The 17,157-nt window shown below is 55.5% G+C and overlaps 1 protein-coding gene across 6 annotated transcripts in view; it reads right to left on the bottom strand.

Annotated features, from left to right (window-relative positions):
• Positions 1–4,635: 4,635 nt before the first annotated feature.
• Positions 4,636–17,157, bottom strand: part of ACSL1 (acyl-CoA synthetase long chain family member 1) — a 56,496-nt gene continuing 43,974 nt past the window's right edge. For all 6 annotated transcript variants that reach the window (XM_045821886.1, XM_045821880.1, XM_045821881.1 and 3 more), the window contains 10 exons: positions 15,727–15,861; positions 13,770–13,904; positions 13,011–13,106; positions 12,295–12,367; positions 10,684–10,772; positions 9,803–9,919; positions 7,905–8,048; positions 6,844–6,945; positions 6,654–6,725; positions 4,636–6,304 (listed from right to left, as the gene is read on the bottom strand). In XM_045821886.1, coding sequence (XP_045677842.1) covers positions 6,164–6,304; positions 6,654–6,725; positions 6,844–6,945; positions 7,905–8,048; positions 9,803–9,919; positions 10,684–10,772; positions 12,295–12,367; positions 13,011–13,106; positions 13,770–13,904; positions 15,727–15,861 — 1,104 coding nt within the window. In that variant the 3' untranslated portion in view covers positions 4,636–6,163. The remainder of the gene's footprint in view (positions 6,305–6,653; positions 6,726–6,843; positions 6,946–7,904; positions 8,049–9,802; positions 9,920–10,683; positions 10,773–12,294; positions 12,368–13,010; positions 13,107–13,769; positions 13,905–15,726; positions 15,862–17,157) is intronic.

The raw sequence follows: 17,157 nt of genomic DNA, 5'->3' as shown, positions 1-17,157 counted from the left end.
TCTGGGAGCTAGAACAGGTTCAGTGTGGCTCAGTGGAGTGGGGGACGCGGTGAAGGAGGAGGCGAGCAGGGACACCCCAGTTCCTTGCAGCATTAGCATCACCTGGAGCACATTCAAAAGGCAGAATTTCAGGCCCCATCCAGGATTATTGAATGAGAATCTGAATTTTAAGATTCCCTAGGGGACAGGATGTACAATAAAGTTTGAGGAGACCCTCCTCGAAGTAGTTCAGGTGTGAGAGCACCAGGAAACCTCTGAACCATTAAGGAGGGGGATCACGTGACAAGTCTTGTGACTTAGAAAAGTCATTCTTGCAGCAGAGTAGGGGGAAAAGTGAGTGAGTTCCTACAGACCCACACAGGAGACAAGGAGGCGCAGTGGTCCTGTACGGGCTGCAGGAATAAGGTGTGGGGGACATTGGACAGATTCCACAGACGACGGGAAAAAGATCCAGCAAGCTGGGGGCGCTGCGGCCAACTGGGGCAGCGCTGGGACTTCTCCCACATTTAGGGCCCAGGGACAGCTCAGCTGGGTGGGGCGAGGCTCCGAAGCAGCATGGCAGGGAGGAGGGCGGCAGTATCTGGGGTGTGGGAAGGCCAAGCAGCCGGAGCAGGAGTCCCTCTGTGTCGCCTGCACACGCTGCCTGACGCAGAATGTGAGCGGACTGGTTTCCCACGTGCTCCAGGTGGGTCCTCCTCGGCACGTGGTGCCCAAGCGGCCCTGCGGACAGGCTCCGCGGCACGCCCCTGGCTCACCCTTCAACCGGAACGAGCCAGGAGAAGCAGGACGCCTGCCCGGAGTTCTACTGGGGGAAATGCAGCAGCCCTAATAGTCAGCAAGGACAATTTCTGTTAGAGAAATCTGACACCCACCCCACCCCCATCCCCACTTAAAAATCTCAACAGAAGAGACTGGCTGATAATGTATATGTAAAATACACGTGTGGGAAGAAAAAACAAACAATCCTGTTTCCAACCAAGAACAGAATCCCTCCGCACCTGAAGAGCAGGGCTGAGGAGCGGAGCCCACCTCCTGGCACGTCTACCATCTGAGCAGTGCAGTGCGAAGGAGTTAAAAGGCAAAGGGAAAAATCTGGCTTTCTTTTCATGCTAAATATATGGGTAGTAGGAACTGTGAGTCCATTTCCCACGCACCCACGCTGAGCGAAGAAGTGAATTCCAAACGCACACAGATGTGGGCCTCCGCTCCCGGGAGCAGGGTGAGAGGACAGCGGGGGTGGGGCGTGGGGGTCCCTCCTGGTCTGTACCTGCAGGCTCCAGCTCCCCTGAGCTGGGCAGCGCTGCTGCCAGAGCCCGCGGGGGGGGGGGGCGGGGTCTGCTCTGTACTGTGAACCTTCCTCGGGAGAGACCCCCGAGGTCGGACTCAATGCCCACCCACTCTCCATATGTCCAGGGAGGGAGCTGGGGGCTGAGGGATGGGGGGAGGGAAGCACTCCAGACTGCTCCTCTAACAGATCCACCGCCTTCACCTCTCCAGGTGCTTCTGGGACCTGCCACCCTCAGCCACCTGCTCCACCCAGCAACCAGGGACGGCTGGCAGGCTTCTCTGCTGACGTGGCTGTAAAAAGAAGCGAGCGCTGGAAATCTGGATGGAGACACACAAAGGGAACGCCAGGGTCCGAGACATCCACTCTGCTCCGCCTTGTGACATGACGTGGACGTAGAACAGGTCTATTTGCCGTGCGGGTTTGGGCTGCGCCTGCGCACTGGCGGAAGAAGGCAACCCGTCTGGCGCAGTGACTGCGCACTGTAGACGCTCGCGGCACAGGGCTCCAGGCCATGGAGAGGAAGGGACTGCCGAACGGGCGCCCCAGGCGTGGACAGGCCTGGGGGCAGGACGTCCAGCTGCGCTACTTGCCAGGACGCGGGAGCTGAGCTCCCTGGGGCTCAATGCTCTCGTCCAGAGCAGGGACTACTACCTCGGTGGGAAAGAGAGGAGTTCTCAGGCGGAGGCTCCCAGGCCCCGTGGGTCTGCTCAGTCTCCACGTGCAGCTCCGCATTCTCTGTCTCCCAACACCACCGCCACGCCCGCTGCGTGTTGAATCGGAAGGAGGACCCCACTGATGGCCCGTCTCTGAACCCGACCGTGGATTCCGACCCTCCCAGCCTCTCACAGCCGCAGTCTTCCCCTCTCCCCGCCATTCTCCCCCCCCCGCCCCGCACCAGGACCTTTCTCATGGGCACGCCTCCCATCTTCAGAACCTCCACCACCAGCAAACACAAGCAACCCCTCTCTTAGCCTCCCCGCTTCCCCCAGGCACCAGCCTTTCATCTGAGTTCCTTCACGGTAAGACTAAGACGTCGGAACAGAGCGGGCCAGCCTTCTCCCTGACTGCCCCGTTCATGCCTCCGCTTGCTCCCAACAGTCTTCTAGTCTCCCTACCCCGCGGGGCACCATTGCCAACGTCGCCCCCTTGCTGAAGGCAGCGGCCCTTCTCTGTCTCCGCCTCATTCCACCCTCCAGCGGCGGCGCTGACTCCCCCCCTGTCTTCCGGAAACACTGCCCTCTCTCGGCTTCTTCGGGGAGATCACAGGCTGGGTTCCCACCTCCCTCCACGGCAGGCAATTCTCGGTCTCCCTCGCCAGCTCCCTCTTTAACTTCCGATCGAATATGGAGGAACCCAGGGCCCGGTTTGGGGCCCGTCTTTACTGCATGCCCGGGGTTCCCCGATCGAGCCCCTGGGCCCGCCAGGGGTGTTGTGAGGATGAAATGAGAACATAAGTGAAGAACGGTTGTAGCGTGCTGCCCCACAGCGAGTCCGCGATCCTTGCTGCCATTGCCACCTCCATAGCTGATGATTCCGAGAACTTCCACGGGATCTCGGGAACCTGCCCCCTGGCCGTGACCCAGTACGTGTTACACATTATGTCCCTGCTAAGATAGAGCAGCTGGTTCCGCCAAAGCGTTGGCCCTTCATGCATCTGAGACCATCAGCATCATGGAGGGCAAGCATATGTAATGTCTGACAAGCCACGAAACCAGACTAGAAGTCTGTGAAGTGGTGTCAGCCCTGCTGTGACAAAGAAAAACCCTTAGGAATCGAAACCCCTCGCACTGAAGCTGACGCAGAACTGCCGACGCCAAGCGCACTCCCTCCAAGGACACGTTTTGTCAGAAAGTTCATGGCCAAAGGCAAACGAGAAACGCCCACAGCGTGAGGCTGAGAGCTCAGTGTCCAGAGCCTGGCCTTGGGGCTCCGATTCTGTCTGGCACGTGACACCGATCACACAGCTGGTGTGCGGCAACTGCCTCACCTGTAAAATGGGGACAGTGGTTGCACTTGGCTGGAAGGCTTGTCAACGTCAAACAGGTCATCTGTGTAAAACGCGAAGAACAGTGCCTGGCGTGCAGCAACACTCTGAGCATTGTAGCCATTAGCATCATTCCAAGTAATTTAAAACTGGAGAGTCGGGCGGAAGTACGCAACTACCAAATGCCAAGTGTACTTCGAGACGAGCTGTATTTCCAAGTTCAGACAGTGAGGGTGTGTGGCGGCCGGGGCCTGCAGGGAGGGGCAGGAGGAGCCAGGAGGGGAGTGGAGTGACTGCGCTGGCCCCAACGTGCACGGCCCTTGAAGACACTGTGCTGAGTGCAAGGAGCCAGTCCCCAGAGGACAAAGGTGGGGTGATTCTGCGTGCCCGAGTTTCAGGTCTGCGAGGCCAACGGGGCTCTGTGGGTGGACAGCGGCGACGGCCACACAGCAGTGGGGGCCTCCTCAATGCCACTCAGCTGTGCACTTAAAAATGAGGTGGTAAATTTTGTGTGTATTTTACAATAACTTTTCAAAAGGAAAAAAAAAAACCCAGTATGTGTATTATGTGTATCAGCCTCATTACAAAGAGGAGTTTTGTTGAAAATGTCAGGTCTTTATTCAAACAAGACTTATTGAACGAACACTTACTGGTTTCTAAGCGCCGTGTTCTGTGCTGAGAAAGGGAAAAGGACAGGAAATAGGGAAAGAAAGGAAGAGGACAGTAAGACGAGACGCTAGGAGGGCGGTAAGAGCTCAGACAGAAAGGCGGGATGGGCTGGGAGCCTCGGTGGGCGCCGAGATGCGCCTTGGACTTGAGCTTTGGAGGCAGCCAGCGAACACTGCCACAGCAAACCCGAGAGGCAGGGGGCGGAGGGAGGGGGATGGGCTCACACACGAGAGATTATAGAAGGAGTCGGAGGCTGATTAATGAGGACCAGTGGAAAAGGAAATCTTTACAATGACAGCGTGGGATGGGGAGGGAGGGAAAGAAACTGGGAAAAGGGGCAGCTCTCCTAGCCTGCTTCCAAACCAGTGAGAGAGGAGCACGAGATGGACTGAAATAGAATTCAACCCACCACAGAGCCACCCAGGACAGCCCATACCCCCCGAAATGTACTGTGGTTTTCCAGCAAAGAATGTGCATTTTCAAGAAAATCTCTGTGACTCCCACCATGACTCCCCCCCCCCCCCCCCGGCACAACCCAGTAGGGGGGCTGCTGCGGGGGAGCCTGAGGATGAGACCGTGTCACAGGAAGAGGCCTGGGAAGGAGGCGCAGTGGGCGTGTCCACGCCCCGGGCCCAGGGCCACGCCTGCCCTGCCCCGCTGTCACTGGTGACCCAGAAACAGAGGCTCCACTCGCTTGAAATGCAGAAATATTTATTTTGGTTTCCTTCATTGTTTTTGGAAATTCTGTTTTGGTTTATAAAACATAGAAATAGCCAACACTTAAAGCAAACATTCAAAACCCCGATGTGACAAATTATTGACTTCTTGTGCAGTGGAGAACACACGTACGAAGTTAGGCTGCCGAACAGTGTTACTACAATGCTTCTTGAGTGCACACCCTGTGTCGCGTAGTGCATGGGCTCTCACACACCCAGAAACGACTGCTTCCCACGCAGCGTGATTCAGTCGCATGTGGCAAAGGCTTGCAGTCAAGTGAAGTGCTAATTTCCCAAATTAACTAAAAAAAAAAAAACAAGAAAAAACCCCAAACCTGGGGAAGTTAACCCCAGGAAGCGAGTTTTCCAGATTTCTACATCCCAGAATTTTGGCTTGTCGAACACATTTCACAGAGATCAGGTAGCACGGGGACAGGGGAGCAGGGGTTTATTACTGTCCATTTCCACAAGTGCCCGAGTCCATCCACCCCTCGGCGTTGTCGGAGACACGCCCTGCCTGAGAGTGCCTTCTGGGGCAAGGGCCAGTTAATCGCAACATGAACTTTTGATATGAAAACCACACTACAGACCCGTTGGCCATCGCAGACAGAGAGGGACGGTTCAGTGACGATGGACAGTTACGCAGGCGTCACAGTTGAGCATGGTCGTCCCAGGTAACCAGTGCTTTCTTGAAATGCATGTCTTCGCCGTGGAGTCTAGGGCCGATGTCTTTCCACGAGCGCTGGGGCAGAGGGGGCTCCGGGGGCATTTGCTGTGCGGGCGGGCGCCAGAACCCACTCGCCCCGGCGAGGGGCTGCTCGTCTGAGACTCCGCGTCTGCGCTGTTTTCACCTGGACCGTCCTTCGCTTCGCCGGGGACCTTCTGACCCGCGGGGAGTCGTGGGGATTGTGAAGAAATACGGGGTTTTGTCGGCTTTCCTCAGAAGGGAGGTGGGTGAGAGTGTGTGTGAGATGGGGAAGGGGAGGCGACAGGGGTCAAGGGAAAAATCTCTGGTCCACTTGTGACACTCTCCAGCTGGGACGGTTGCTCATAAGGGACTGTTTCCTTCCGGCGCACCGCGCCCCTCGGCACAGCAGGCTCTCCAGAGGAGCAGAGTCTGAGCTCCTCCGCGAGAGAGAGACAGGGAGACGGAGGTTCTCGCACCCGCCTGTTGAACTAAGGAAGTCGCAAATAACTTAGCACATTTGTAGTTTCCCCTTAACAATTTTTAAGGCTTGTTTTGGAAATTATGTACCACCATATATATACACACACACACACACACACACATACATATACATATACATGGTCTGCCACGCGAGGTGACTGTAAGGCAGTGTCCCGTTCCCTCTGATGTTCCTATGACCAGAACCCCAGGTGCACGAGTCAGGCGTGGACGCGCCTCCCCTTCCACACGCTTGCTGTCGTCAAAGTTACCAACGTGAAGGCCACCAGTAGAAGAAGATCGTGGAGGTGTGTGGTTTCTTCTGAGCTTTCCTCCTCCCACTAAACTTTGATGGTGGAATAAAGTTCGTCTATCTGTGACCTGAAGTAATTCCGAAGCTCTGGCCTTTTAGCTTTCATCGTTGGGGTCAGAAGGCCGTTCTCGACAGAGAATAGTTCAGGGTAGAGATAAATGCCTTTGACCTGCAAATAAACAAGGCCATTTAGGAGGAGAGGGGACAGCAGAAATCTGAGTCTAAAAAGCCACCCGAGGGGATCAAGGCCCGTATGCTGCCAAACCACCCCCCAGCCGCTGGCCAGCCACACTCTCTCTCTACGAGGACGGCGGCTTATCCTCAGGGCAGGACGCGGGTCTGTATCCGACTTCCACCCTCGTTAAAGGACTCCCCACCGCCCCACCACCCTAACCTAACCCACTCCACTGTTCATCCCTCGCGGTTTCTCTAGGGTCTCTTCTGTAACCTACTCATAACAAATCTTCACGTCCAAAACTTGTTCCACAGGAATTCATGTACTTTTATGAAAGTCTTACCTGTTCAAAGGCTTTCAGTCCGGATTCCTTCCCAATTCTCACCATGTCTTCTAGAATAGCTTTTTTGACATCCTGGTAAGAGAAACGAGAGACTTCCTGGGTTGGAGGTTCCTGCGCCTGGCACCCGACACCGCGGGTGGGTGGGCGGGGGGGGGTGGGGCGGGAGGAGACCGCGAGCCCCTGCACCTACCTTGTTTCGGCACAGCTCTTCGAAGGACCCTTCCAGGCCTCTCTTCCCGGCCCAGCGCCCCAGTATCTCGATGTCAGGGACCACAATGGCTATGAGAAATGCCTTTAACACAGACAAGTCAGTGACTACACGGCCCAGGTGCTCTACAAGAGTGGGCCTGCATAAGTTGGCATCGGGACCCCCGGAGAAGCGAGTGAAAATTACAGACCCTCTCTCCAGGACGTACTGCCGGCCTGGGGGGGTGGCCCACTGAGCCCAGGGTAAGAACCCCCAGCTCTAAAATAGTGGCGGCCTCGGGAAGTTTGCAGTAAGGGTCTTAAACACTGAGAATCAAAGGCTAAAAAAGAAACCCCAAACCCTAATTTTTATTTATTTTTGTGTATTCCTTTAAAAAAATAAAACAGGCTCAGGTAAGGAAATAAGATGGTAGAGAACAGGGAAATAAATAATAAATAAAAATCAAAGGCACAGTAAGAGTCTAGGTCGAAGAAAAATAGGCACACTCCCTTATGAGAAAATCTTCTCAAGTTGCTTGGGAACCTCAAGGTTTGTGACATGATGACCCCCCAGGAAACCAGGCCCCGCCTCCCCCTCGTCACCACTGGCCCAGCGTTTCGGCAAACAGATGCTTCACGGCAATATCGGTCTTGGCTTTCGACCTGAGGTCGGCTCACAACCACCGTTTGCTCGAAGATGATTGAGGAGGCATATCATAAATATGTTGGGTTTAACGTGTTTGAAAATTCTAAACCTGCTTGCAATCCACACATCACCATTGTCCCTCGTCAGTAAATCAGAACCATGTCTTCACTCACTCCCTAGGGTCTCCCACCCTCCCTCTCTTGGTGTGCCACATCGCTCTGGGGGAAATAAAAATGTGCAAATTAAAGAGAAAAAAACTTTTCTGAATAAGAAGCGCCCAACAGCGAAAGCCAATACTGCCTCCTTCACATTCCAGCTCGTCAGACGAGAAAGTGACTTCACAGTCATCGCAAGCTGGTCGCCGGAGACCAGCACTCGCCGCGCCTGCCCCTAGAGCTCCCAGCTCAGAAAGCACCTACCTGCAAGCTCTCTCCGTGGACAAACACCTGAGCAACGGGTTCGCTTCGCTGGTAGACATTTTCGATCTTTTCGGGTGCTATGTATTCTCCTTGTGCCAGTTTAAATATATGCTTTTTCCTGTCGATAATCTTCAAGGTACCATTCTGTTCATCAGAGAGGGGGGCTGTGAGTGGGCCATGGCGGGCTCCCACCCAGGCTCAATCGCACCCGGCACAGGGCATTGTGCACGTGCTCTCACGTAATCCTCAGCACTTCTGGCAGAGTCTGTTATCGTCCCATTTTACAGAGAGGAAAACTGAGCCTTAGAGAATTAAGTAACTTGCCCAAGGCCACTGAGCCCAGTAGGGGACACTGGAGGGGTCTGGAGCCCGTCCTCATTCCCCTTCACCCCGTGTGGGCCACCTGGCGGCTCTCCGCCTGCTGTGTCCAGCGCGGCTTCAGCGCGCAGCCTCGCCCCTGAGTCAGGGACGCGCATGCCTGCCTCTGCGGTGGGGTCAGGCTCCTCGAGGGCAGAGACGCAGACCTGCCCTCCCCAGGGCCCCAGGGGGCTCAGGGAACCTTCCCAGCCCCAAGGCGGGGTTTCCGTCGCTGTGCTAGGGCGCCAGGGCTGGGGAAGGGGGTGGGCGCTCCTGGGCCTTGGGGAACAGTCGATCAACTGCGCACCCAGTAACAGTGGGGGCACTAGACTCTCTGGCCCAGACCTGCCCACCCGACCTTCAGCCTATCCTGGTCCTGGGGTCAATGTCAGGCTCCCAAAAGCCGTGTGTTGGAAGCTTCCTCCTAGGCTCTCTCACGCCACCCCTGTTCTCCCCCACTCCCCGCAGGGGGGACTGGGGTCCCGGCGGGCTGTGAGCGGCGCCCACTGAGCCGGGGTGAGAAGGGACACTTAGTCCCTCCTGAACCTGGGACAGGGACTTCATTTACGTCTAAATAGCTTGGGTATTCTGAAATCTGAATTAATTAGGGGGGCATTTTTCAAATCAATAAAAATTTCACGGTATTAAGCACCTTAACTTTATAAGAATCCGACAATACACAATAATAAACATTACATTAGGCACTTGGCCCTGACTGGTGTGGCTCGGCGGTTTGGGTGCAAACTGAAAGGTCCCCGGTTCAGTTCCCGGTCAGGGCACAGGCCTGGGTTACAGGCCAGGTCCCTGGTTGGGGACGTGCAAGAGGCAACGGATCGATGTTTCTCTCTCTTTCGCCCTCCCTTCCTCCTCTCTAAAAATAAATAAAGGAAATCTTTCAAAAAATCACATAAGGCATTTCAGTGCTTGCAGTCAACGTGGCAACAGCGTGAAAAAGCAGGGCTGTGCCAGAGCCAGCAGAGCCGGCCAGCGCTCCGGGCGCCGCTTCTTGCCCAGCCTCCCGCTCCTAGGGTGGCTTCTGGGACTCCTCTCCCTCCGGTCAGCGCTTCTGGGGCGACACTAGAAGGGGTCGGTGTAATCTGTGGAGTGTCTGCCCTGTTTTAACCGATGACGAACCTAAGGAATGCACGCGTGCGGACCGTGCCCACCCACGCACCACGCCCCTGGCAGCCCGCCACGACGCGCCCCCCCCCCCGGCCGTCTCACTGAGGCCCCCGCACCGAGGCACACTGTCGGTGCGTGAAAAGCCACGGTCTCCGTGGATGTTAAACAGGAAGCAGCGACTGGAATGGGTGTCGAACATCAAACAAAACGTTTCTGCCACAGGTAACGGGGGAGCCCCACACGGGGCAGCCTGTGCCCTGCAGGAACAGAGGCGTCCACACCAGCCCCTCCGCGGGACAGGGGGAGACAGGCAAGGCGGGGGCCGCCGCCCACCCACCCCCTGGCAGAGGCCGGCGGCGGGAGAGCTGCGTCCCCACGGCGCAGTGACAGTGCCCGGGAGCGGGCACGCGACCACTTACCGGCAGCCACTTCCCAATGTCCCCCGTGTGCAGCCAGCCGTCTTTGTCCAGAGCCTCCGCTGTCTTCGCCGGCTCCTTCAAGTAGCCTTGGAACACGTTGGGCCCTTTCACACACACCTGAGGGAGAGGAGGTCAGGGTGGGGGTGGGGTTTGGGCCGGGGGAGGGGGGGCACTGGCAGGGCACAGCTTCGGCTGCGAGGGCAGAAGCACCAGTGTGGTGGCTGCTGCTCACTGCGGGGTGGGGTCTGAGAGCTGTTCAGAGAGGAGCTCCTGAGAGTCTGCCTCACGAGGAGAAAAACATTTTCTTTCTCTTTTTTGTACCTACACGAGGTGACAGACGTTAGCCGCATTCACTGCGGGAACCCTTTGCAGGACGTGTAAGCCAAGTCCTGACGCTGGGTGTGCCCCTTGAACTTCTACTGAGCTGTGTGCCAACGACACCTCAATAAAACTGGGGGTGGGGGGGGGGGCTGCTCGAGACTCCAGATCCAACCTGCTGGAAAGCCCCAGAGGCGACGGAATCCCTTTGAAGTGATCGGACTTCCCTCCCACCAGCGGAGCTCACCGATAGGCAGGCATCCAGGGCAAGGAGACGACGGGAGCTCTGCCCCGGGCTGCAGGCCGCTGGAGCCTCGAGCCGTCTTGGCCCCAGGCCCTGCCATGTCCGGCAGAAAAAGACAGGCGCCAGTGGCCCCGTCCAACACCCCCTCCGGGAGCTAAACACAAATGTACTGGAGAAAAGGAGCTCGTCTGGCTGCAGGATCAGCAGGGACGTGCAGCTCAGGGGCCCAAAGGCTTTGCGCGAGGCTGTGCTGGGGACGCATGCGCTTGTTGGCAGCTTTGGAGGAACGTGAGGACGAAGAATGGTGGGGCCCACTCACCTCGCCCTCGCCCTTGGCAGCCAGGTAGTTCATCTCTTCCACGTCGACCAGTTTGATCCAGCTGCACGGCATGGGGGCCCCGACGTGGCCTGGACGTGAAATAAAAGAGCGGTTATTCCTGATGGGACTGTACCGCCCTCGGGCCAAATTATCTCTATCACAAATAAGCCTGCTCGTAGCAAGAACTGCTGATGTGACAACTCGTGGTTTCTGCAGTGAGAGCGACTCCCCCTCTGGCAAACTCACATGGCGAGCTGACTCCTAGCATACAGACAGAAACACCGAGGGCCTCCCAGGGACCGTTCCCAAGTTCGATGCTCTCAGTTACCTTCCAAAGTCTAGGAAGCGGGCCTTCTACAGGCGCTCTCCCTGCCCCTCTGCACACACCCCCACCAGTGCTCTGCCGCCGGGCCCTGAGGGAGGCTTCTGAACGTCCCTGCTCTCTGTAAGAGAGCACGGGCGGCCATGGCAGGTCACGGTTGTTTTCCCACCTGCCCCCTGGCTTGGGACAGTGTGGCCTTTCCTTCCTTCAGTATGGATGACTGTGTTCCATGCTTAAGTTCATGAAGACAGGACGATGCTTCTTTCTACATGTAACTTAGCTGTCTTGCCAAAATGGTCTTAGGTTTAGGTTCTCTATTCCCAAGGCAAAGGCAACGGAAATTAGGCATGTTGCAGAAGCATCGCAAGTAATTCCTCCTCCATTTTAATAAGGTCAGCTTAAAGAGATCCCTATTCCAAAGTCTTTAGCTGGTAAGGAACGGGGGGTTAAAAATTAAACACAATGGAAAAGGTTCACAGACTGTTAGTGCAAATCTCAGCAGAATATGCTATTAGATCACACTGGATACTTCACGTCTGTGTTGCTACACAGTGCTCATACTGATAAGGCACCAAATAAACCAGGGGACTGAGGTATCGCGGTGCGGGATGCGCCGGCACGCTACAGGGGAAAGCAGGACGTTTTGCACTCAGACCTGGGCTGGAACTCTGGCTGCTGAGATGATGCTGTGCCAATTCTTACACATTATTCCCAAGTCTTTTAGCCCACAGCCAATCATGCCCTCTGGAGACAACAGGATTTATCTCATGGGGATGTCGTTGGGGAGAAATACACGTCATATACGCCTTAAGCCCCTAACAAGGAACCCCGCCCATGACAGGTACTCATCCAATTATTCTGGTATTTGTCTCCACTTTGTCTTTTTAGGAAAAAGGATCTGCATTTATTTTTTTTCTGTAGTAGCAACATCTACCATAGCACACAGTATACATTTAATTAAAATTTACCAGCCAATCAGGGGGCCCCACAGCTCAATTGGGCCAAACGTCCTGAAGTGGGGGGTCAAGGCGTCCGCTCTTACAGCCCCCACCCTCAGGGTCTGCAGCGGTCTCCACTGCCACCCAGCTTTCCAGTCAGAGCCTCAAAACCATGTCCCAACCCGCCACATTTTCCCCAGGGCTCCCTGATTTATGGGACTGGGTACCCCAAGGCCTAATCATCTGAGACGCAGCCCTTGTTGAAGCTGGTTAATGAACCGGTTCGTGACCACCTCGATCCCAGTCTGCATGACAGAGGTCCGCAAGGACGGTCCCGCCGACCAGCTGTACCTGCTGTCCAGTCTCCGGGCATGCTCAGGGAGCAGCCGGCCGCGCACTCCGTCTGTCCGTAGCCTTCGTAGAACTGGGTCACCAAGAGACGAAACGGCATTAGAAAGGGGACGCCTCCGCTGGGAGTGCACAGCTGAGTCCCTCCAGCGTCGGGCCGGGGGGGCGGGCCGCTGGGGAGGAACCGCTTCTCAAACCTTGCGTGGTGAATCTGTCCCATACTGCACCGCGCTTCATCACGGCGCCCAAACACCTCTGCCCTCACACCGAGCCCAGCCCATTCACGCCCGTTCTCGGCTGCGCGTCCTGCGCATGCGCGAGGGAGACCGCGGGCGCGGGGGACGGCCCACCGCACCGAGCTGCCCGGGAGGGCTCCGTCCCCCAGGCCCTATGTGCCGAGCGGGCTCCGCCAACTAAGACAGGCTCTCTGCGTGGTGCGCGGGTTGGCCATCACTTACGACCCCCCAGCCCCTCCTGCCTGACTCTAGTGGCGTGATCTGTGCCCTTCCAGTGAGGACACGGCACAGTGGCGGGCGCAAACACGTGTTCCCCGTGCCACGGGTCGAACTATACAAGCGTCTGTCTCTAGGCAACCGAGGAATACCACAACCTTCTGAATGAAAACCAGACGCACACGGGGAGCACTAGAACGGCTCTTGGAAAGACGGCCCCGGGCACGTGCCCGTCTGGGAGGGCTGACTGCAGGGGGGCCGGCTCACCTGGCAGCCGAGGGCGGCCCGCAGAAACGTCAGCACGGTGGCGGAGATGGGCGCGGCTCCCGTGATCATCAGCCTGACCTTCCCTCCCAGGCTCGACTTAGAAGACAGGAGGGGAAAGGAGGAGACAAGGAGGAGACAAGGAGGAGGGTTAGAAGGCTGGAAGCCAGCGGGCTCCTCAAAGACACTTTCTCGGCACCCCATTCCCCAACCCCCAGCCCCTCCTCTGCACGCTGCACAGGACTCGCCGGGGCCCAGGAACTCACGGGCGTCCACGGGAGGAACACCCGGCTGGACTTTTTGTTCCGCCCGAGACGCTACCATTTGCTCTGAACCGGTATGGAAGTCAACCAGCCTCTCCACTTGCTGGCGTCTTAAGGAATTAGAACAAGAGTGCGGTGGATGTGTGGCGACTGCCACACTTTGGGCATTTTTGTTAGACTGATGTATTATTCTTTATCACTCATGCCTAAAAAGTTACCTCAAGAGTGATATTCGTGCTCCGGAAAAATAAAGCCAAATGGACAAGAAAGGATACAATATTCTGATTTCTTTCTGCCCTCAAGAGCTACGATATTATTCCGATGTATCTTGGATCCTGAGGTTTATGTGACGGCTTTGTCCTTCATTTTTAGAAATGTGCCGGAGTGAACACAAATGTGTCATGCTCCCTCTTGTCTTCACACGTCTCTTGTAAAAAGAGCCCGCACGGAAACCCTGAGACCCCGGTTGGCTGGCGTGACGGCCCCCGGCGGGAGTCACCTGTATTTTGCGGAAGATGAGCTTGTCCCACAGGCTGTTGTTTCTGATGATGCCGCTGCGCAGCTCCGCTTCCTTCCTCTTGGAGGCGAAGTCCAGCAGCCAGCGCTTCACCGTGGTGTTCGCCTGCCCGAAAATCTGCCGGGCGGGACGTGGAAGGGAAGGTTCCCCGGTTACTAAGATGGCTAGCGTCAGGCGGAGGGGTGACAACAAGCGCTGGAAAAGACGTGGGGACGCGGGAGCCCCTGCCCTGCTGGTGGAAACGTCACGTGGCCCGGCCTTAGAAAACACTCGGGGTTACCACGTGCAGCAGCTCCGCCCCCAGGCACCTCCCCGAGAGACATGAAAACACGTGTCCACACGGGAAACTTGGCAGCATGTTGGTAACAGCCCAACAGTGGGGACGACTCAAGTGCCCACTGATGGATGAATGGATAAATGAAAGGTGTTACACCGATACCATGGAATATTATCTGGCTGTTAAATGGAATGTAGTACACCCGGCAGGTGTAGCTCAGTGGACTGAGTGAGGGCCTGTGAGCCAGTGTCACTGGTTCGATTCCCAGTCAGGGCGCATGGCTGGGTTGCTGGCCAGGTCCCTGGTGAGCGGTGTGCGAGAGACAACCACACATTGATGCTTCTCTCCCTCTCTTTCTCCGTCCCTTCCCCTCTCTCTAAAAATAATAAATAAATAAAATCTTAAAAAAAAAAGAAATGAAGTACAGCTACTCCCTACAACATGGAAGAACCTTGAAAACACGTTAAGTGAAAGAAGCTAGTCACAAAAGAACACATACTGCATAACTCCATTCGTGGCCAAGCCAGGACAGGCAAATCTATAGATTCAGAAAGCAGGTGATTGTGGCTTAGTGGTGAAGGCGGGGAGCAGCGTGGGGATGACAGCTGAAGGGAAGGTCAGGGGTTCCTCCTGAGGTGACAAACGCGTTCTAGAAGGGACTGTATGGATGGTTGTAGAATTCTGAGAATGTACCGAAAACCTCTGCATCGTACACTTTAGTGGGTGCCTGGTACGGCATGTGACTCATAGTTCAATAGAGTAGTTCTTGTAAGTTTTGTCTGAAAGAACCATGAAAAACGAGTAGGTTCTCATGGACGACAGAAGGCAGGCCCCCAGTGAAAGAGCACTGAGGGCCCCGTCCAGGCTCACTGGGGGGACACTCACACCACACCGGCCCTGGCCCTGGCCCTGGCCCTGGCCTCAGGGTCCCCGCTGGGAGGGCGCCTCAGGGCGGGGGCCTGCGCAGTCCCTGCTTTGAGGCAGGCACCTCTCGCAAGGTGGCTAAGTGAGTAACATTCCACGTGTGCGTGGAGCTTTCCAATTTATAAAACCATTTCATAGTTATTCTTCTCATGTGATGCAAGGAGCAGCTTCATGCGACGACACTCAACAGGGGGAGGAGGCAGAAGTCCCTTGCACAGATGGGAAAACAGAGGCTCAAAGAGTTCACTGTAAAAAGAAGACGTTCCTGGGTGGTGTGGCTCAGTGGATTCAGCACCAGCCTGCAAACCAAAAGGTTGTCAGTTCGATTCCCAGGCAGGGCACATGCCTGGGTTGGGGGCCAGGTCTCCAGGTGGGGCGTGCGAGAGGCAACCAATCAATATTTCTCTCACACATCAATGTTTCTCTTCCTCTCTGTCTTCCCTCCCTTCTGCTCTCTCTAAAAATAAGTAAAACATTTTAAGGAAAAAGAAAGAAAACCACCTCCACCTTACACCTGCATTGTCCCTTTGGGTTAAGTGCCTGTGTGTTTTCTCCCACAATCCTTAACAGCAGCCCTGTGAGTGACCGTATGCCGTTCCGCAGCACCGTGGACTGCGGCTCTGCGAGATGAGGAGGGCAGTCCGGGGCACGCAGGAGGCCCCGCCTGCACCTCATGCACACCCGACTGGGACTTGAGGCCCGGCACCCCGCCCCTGCGCGGTGCTGGGGACTACTTACTCGGTCAAACATCCGGTTCAGCAGTCTCGGGACCACAGGGAAGATTGTGGGTTGAAGCGTCTTGAGGTCATCCATGAGCAGCCTGATATCTCCTTGGAAAAATCCTATCTTAGCTCCGTGACACAGCATCACGCACTAGGGAGGCAAACACACATGGCCAGCATGTCAGCACTGCGGCAGGGGTCACACAACACAGAGACGAACAGGACTTCCATGTTGGCATGTCAGAGACGTTTCTGGAGATCTTAAAGTTCCTAAATGTCGGCAGCTTAAAAAAAAAAAACTGCTCTCGCATTCTTCGGTCACTGTACCCTAGCCATAAGCCAGGGTATGTTGTTTCTGGTGAGGATCACAGAGGTTCTGCTATTTTTGCTTCATGATAAATAATCTGTCGACTGAATGACATGGTATTATATAATCCAAATATTTTTAGTCTTCCAGAAACTTTAGGTCTAATTTATTCTCAAAACAAAAACTTAGCTACTCACCCACAGTCCTAGCTTATCAAAGTCTCATTTTCTTTTTACTGGAATCTAGCTAAGCATTTCTACAAAGCCACAGAATATGTGGGGGCTGAGACGCCAGCGGCATCTCACACCAGCATGGCTTGTCACTCAGCTGTCACCTATCGCGTGACTTTTCTCTGTTGGAGGCAAACCATACTGGCAAGCCCCGTGCGCCTGGCAAACAATTGGCCTCTTCTAACTTTCAAAAAGGAAGATTCAGCCCTGGCCGGGTGACGCAGCTGGTGGGTGCGTCAGCCCTTACGCTCCAAGGTTGCGGGTTCTATCCCCAGTTGGGCACAGACAGGAGGCAACTGATTGATGCTTCTCTCTCACATGAATGTTCCTTTCTCTCTCTTTCCCTTCCTCTTGCTCTAAAAATCAATAAACATATCCTCGAGTAAGGATTAAAAATAAACAACCAAAAAGCCCTGGCTGGCGTAGCTCAGTGGATTGAGCGCGGGCTGCGAACCAAAGTGTCGCAGGTTCGATTCCCAGTCAGGCCACATGCCTGGGTTGTAGGCCACGGCCCCCAGCAACCGCACACTGATGTTTCTCTCTCTCTTTTTCCCTCCTTTCCCTCTCTAAAAATAAATAAATAAAATCTTAAAAGAATGTTAAAAAAATAAACAAACAAAAAAGATTCAAAAGACGATGCAACGGAAGTGCACACAGCCTCAGGCCGGAAAGCGGAAACCCCCGGAAAGGCACACCAGGGTTCGCTGTTTAAAAATGAAAGCTCAGGAGGCTTTCCTCACTGTGGCCGGCCTGCCAGGCACACTTCCGAAACTACCACCAGGTACATGGGATCCATCATCACCTCATTCGACATCGTCTGATGAGCGCGCAAGCTCCCCTGAGGTGCGCAGGAAGCAGAAGGAACAGAGAGAAGATGGGACCTAATGGTCCCCGGTCCTTAAGGGGTGAG

This window comes from Phyllostomus hastatus, unplaced genomic scaffold (assembly GCF_019186645.2).
Source record: "Phyllostomus hastatus isolate PE091 unplaced genomic scaffold, TTU_PhHast_1.1 phas_scaffold_46, whole genome shotgun sequence".
Taxonomy (NCBI): domain Eukaryota; kingdom Metazoa; phylum Chordata; class Mammalia; order Chiroptera; family Phyllostomidae; genus Phyllostomus; species Phyllostomus hastatus.
This window is presented reverse-complemented; position numbering and strand designations above follow the sequence as displayed.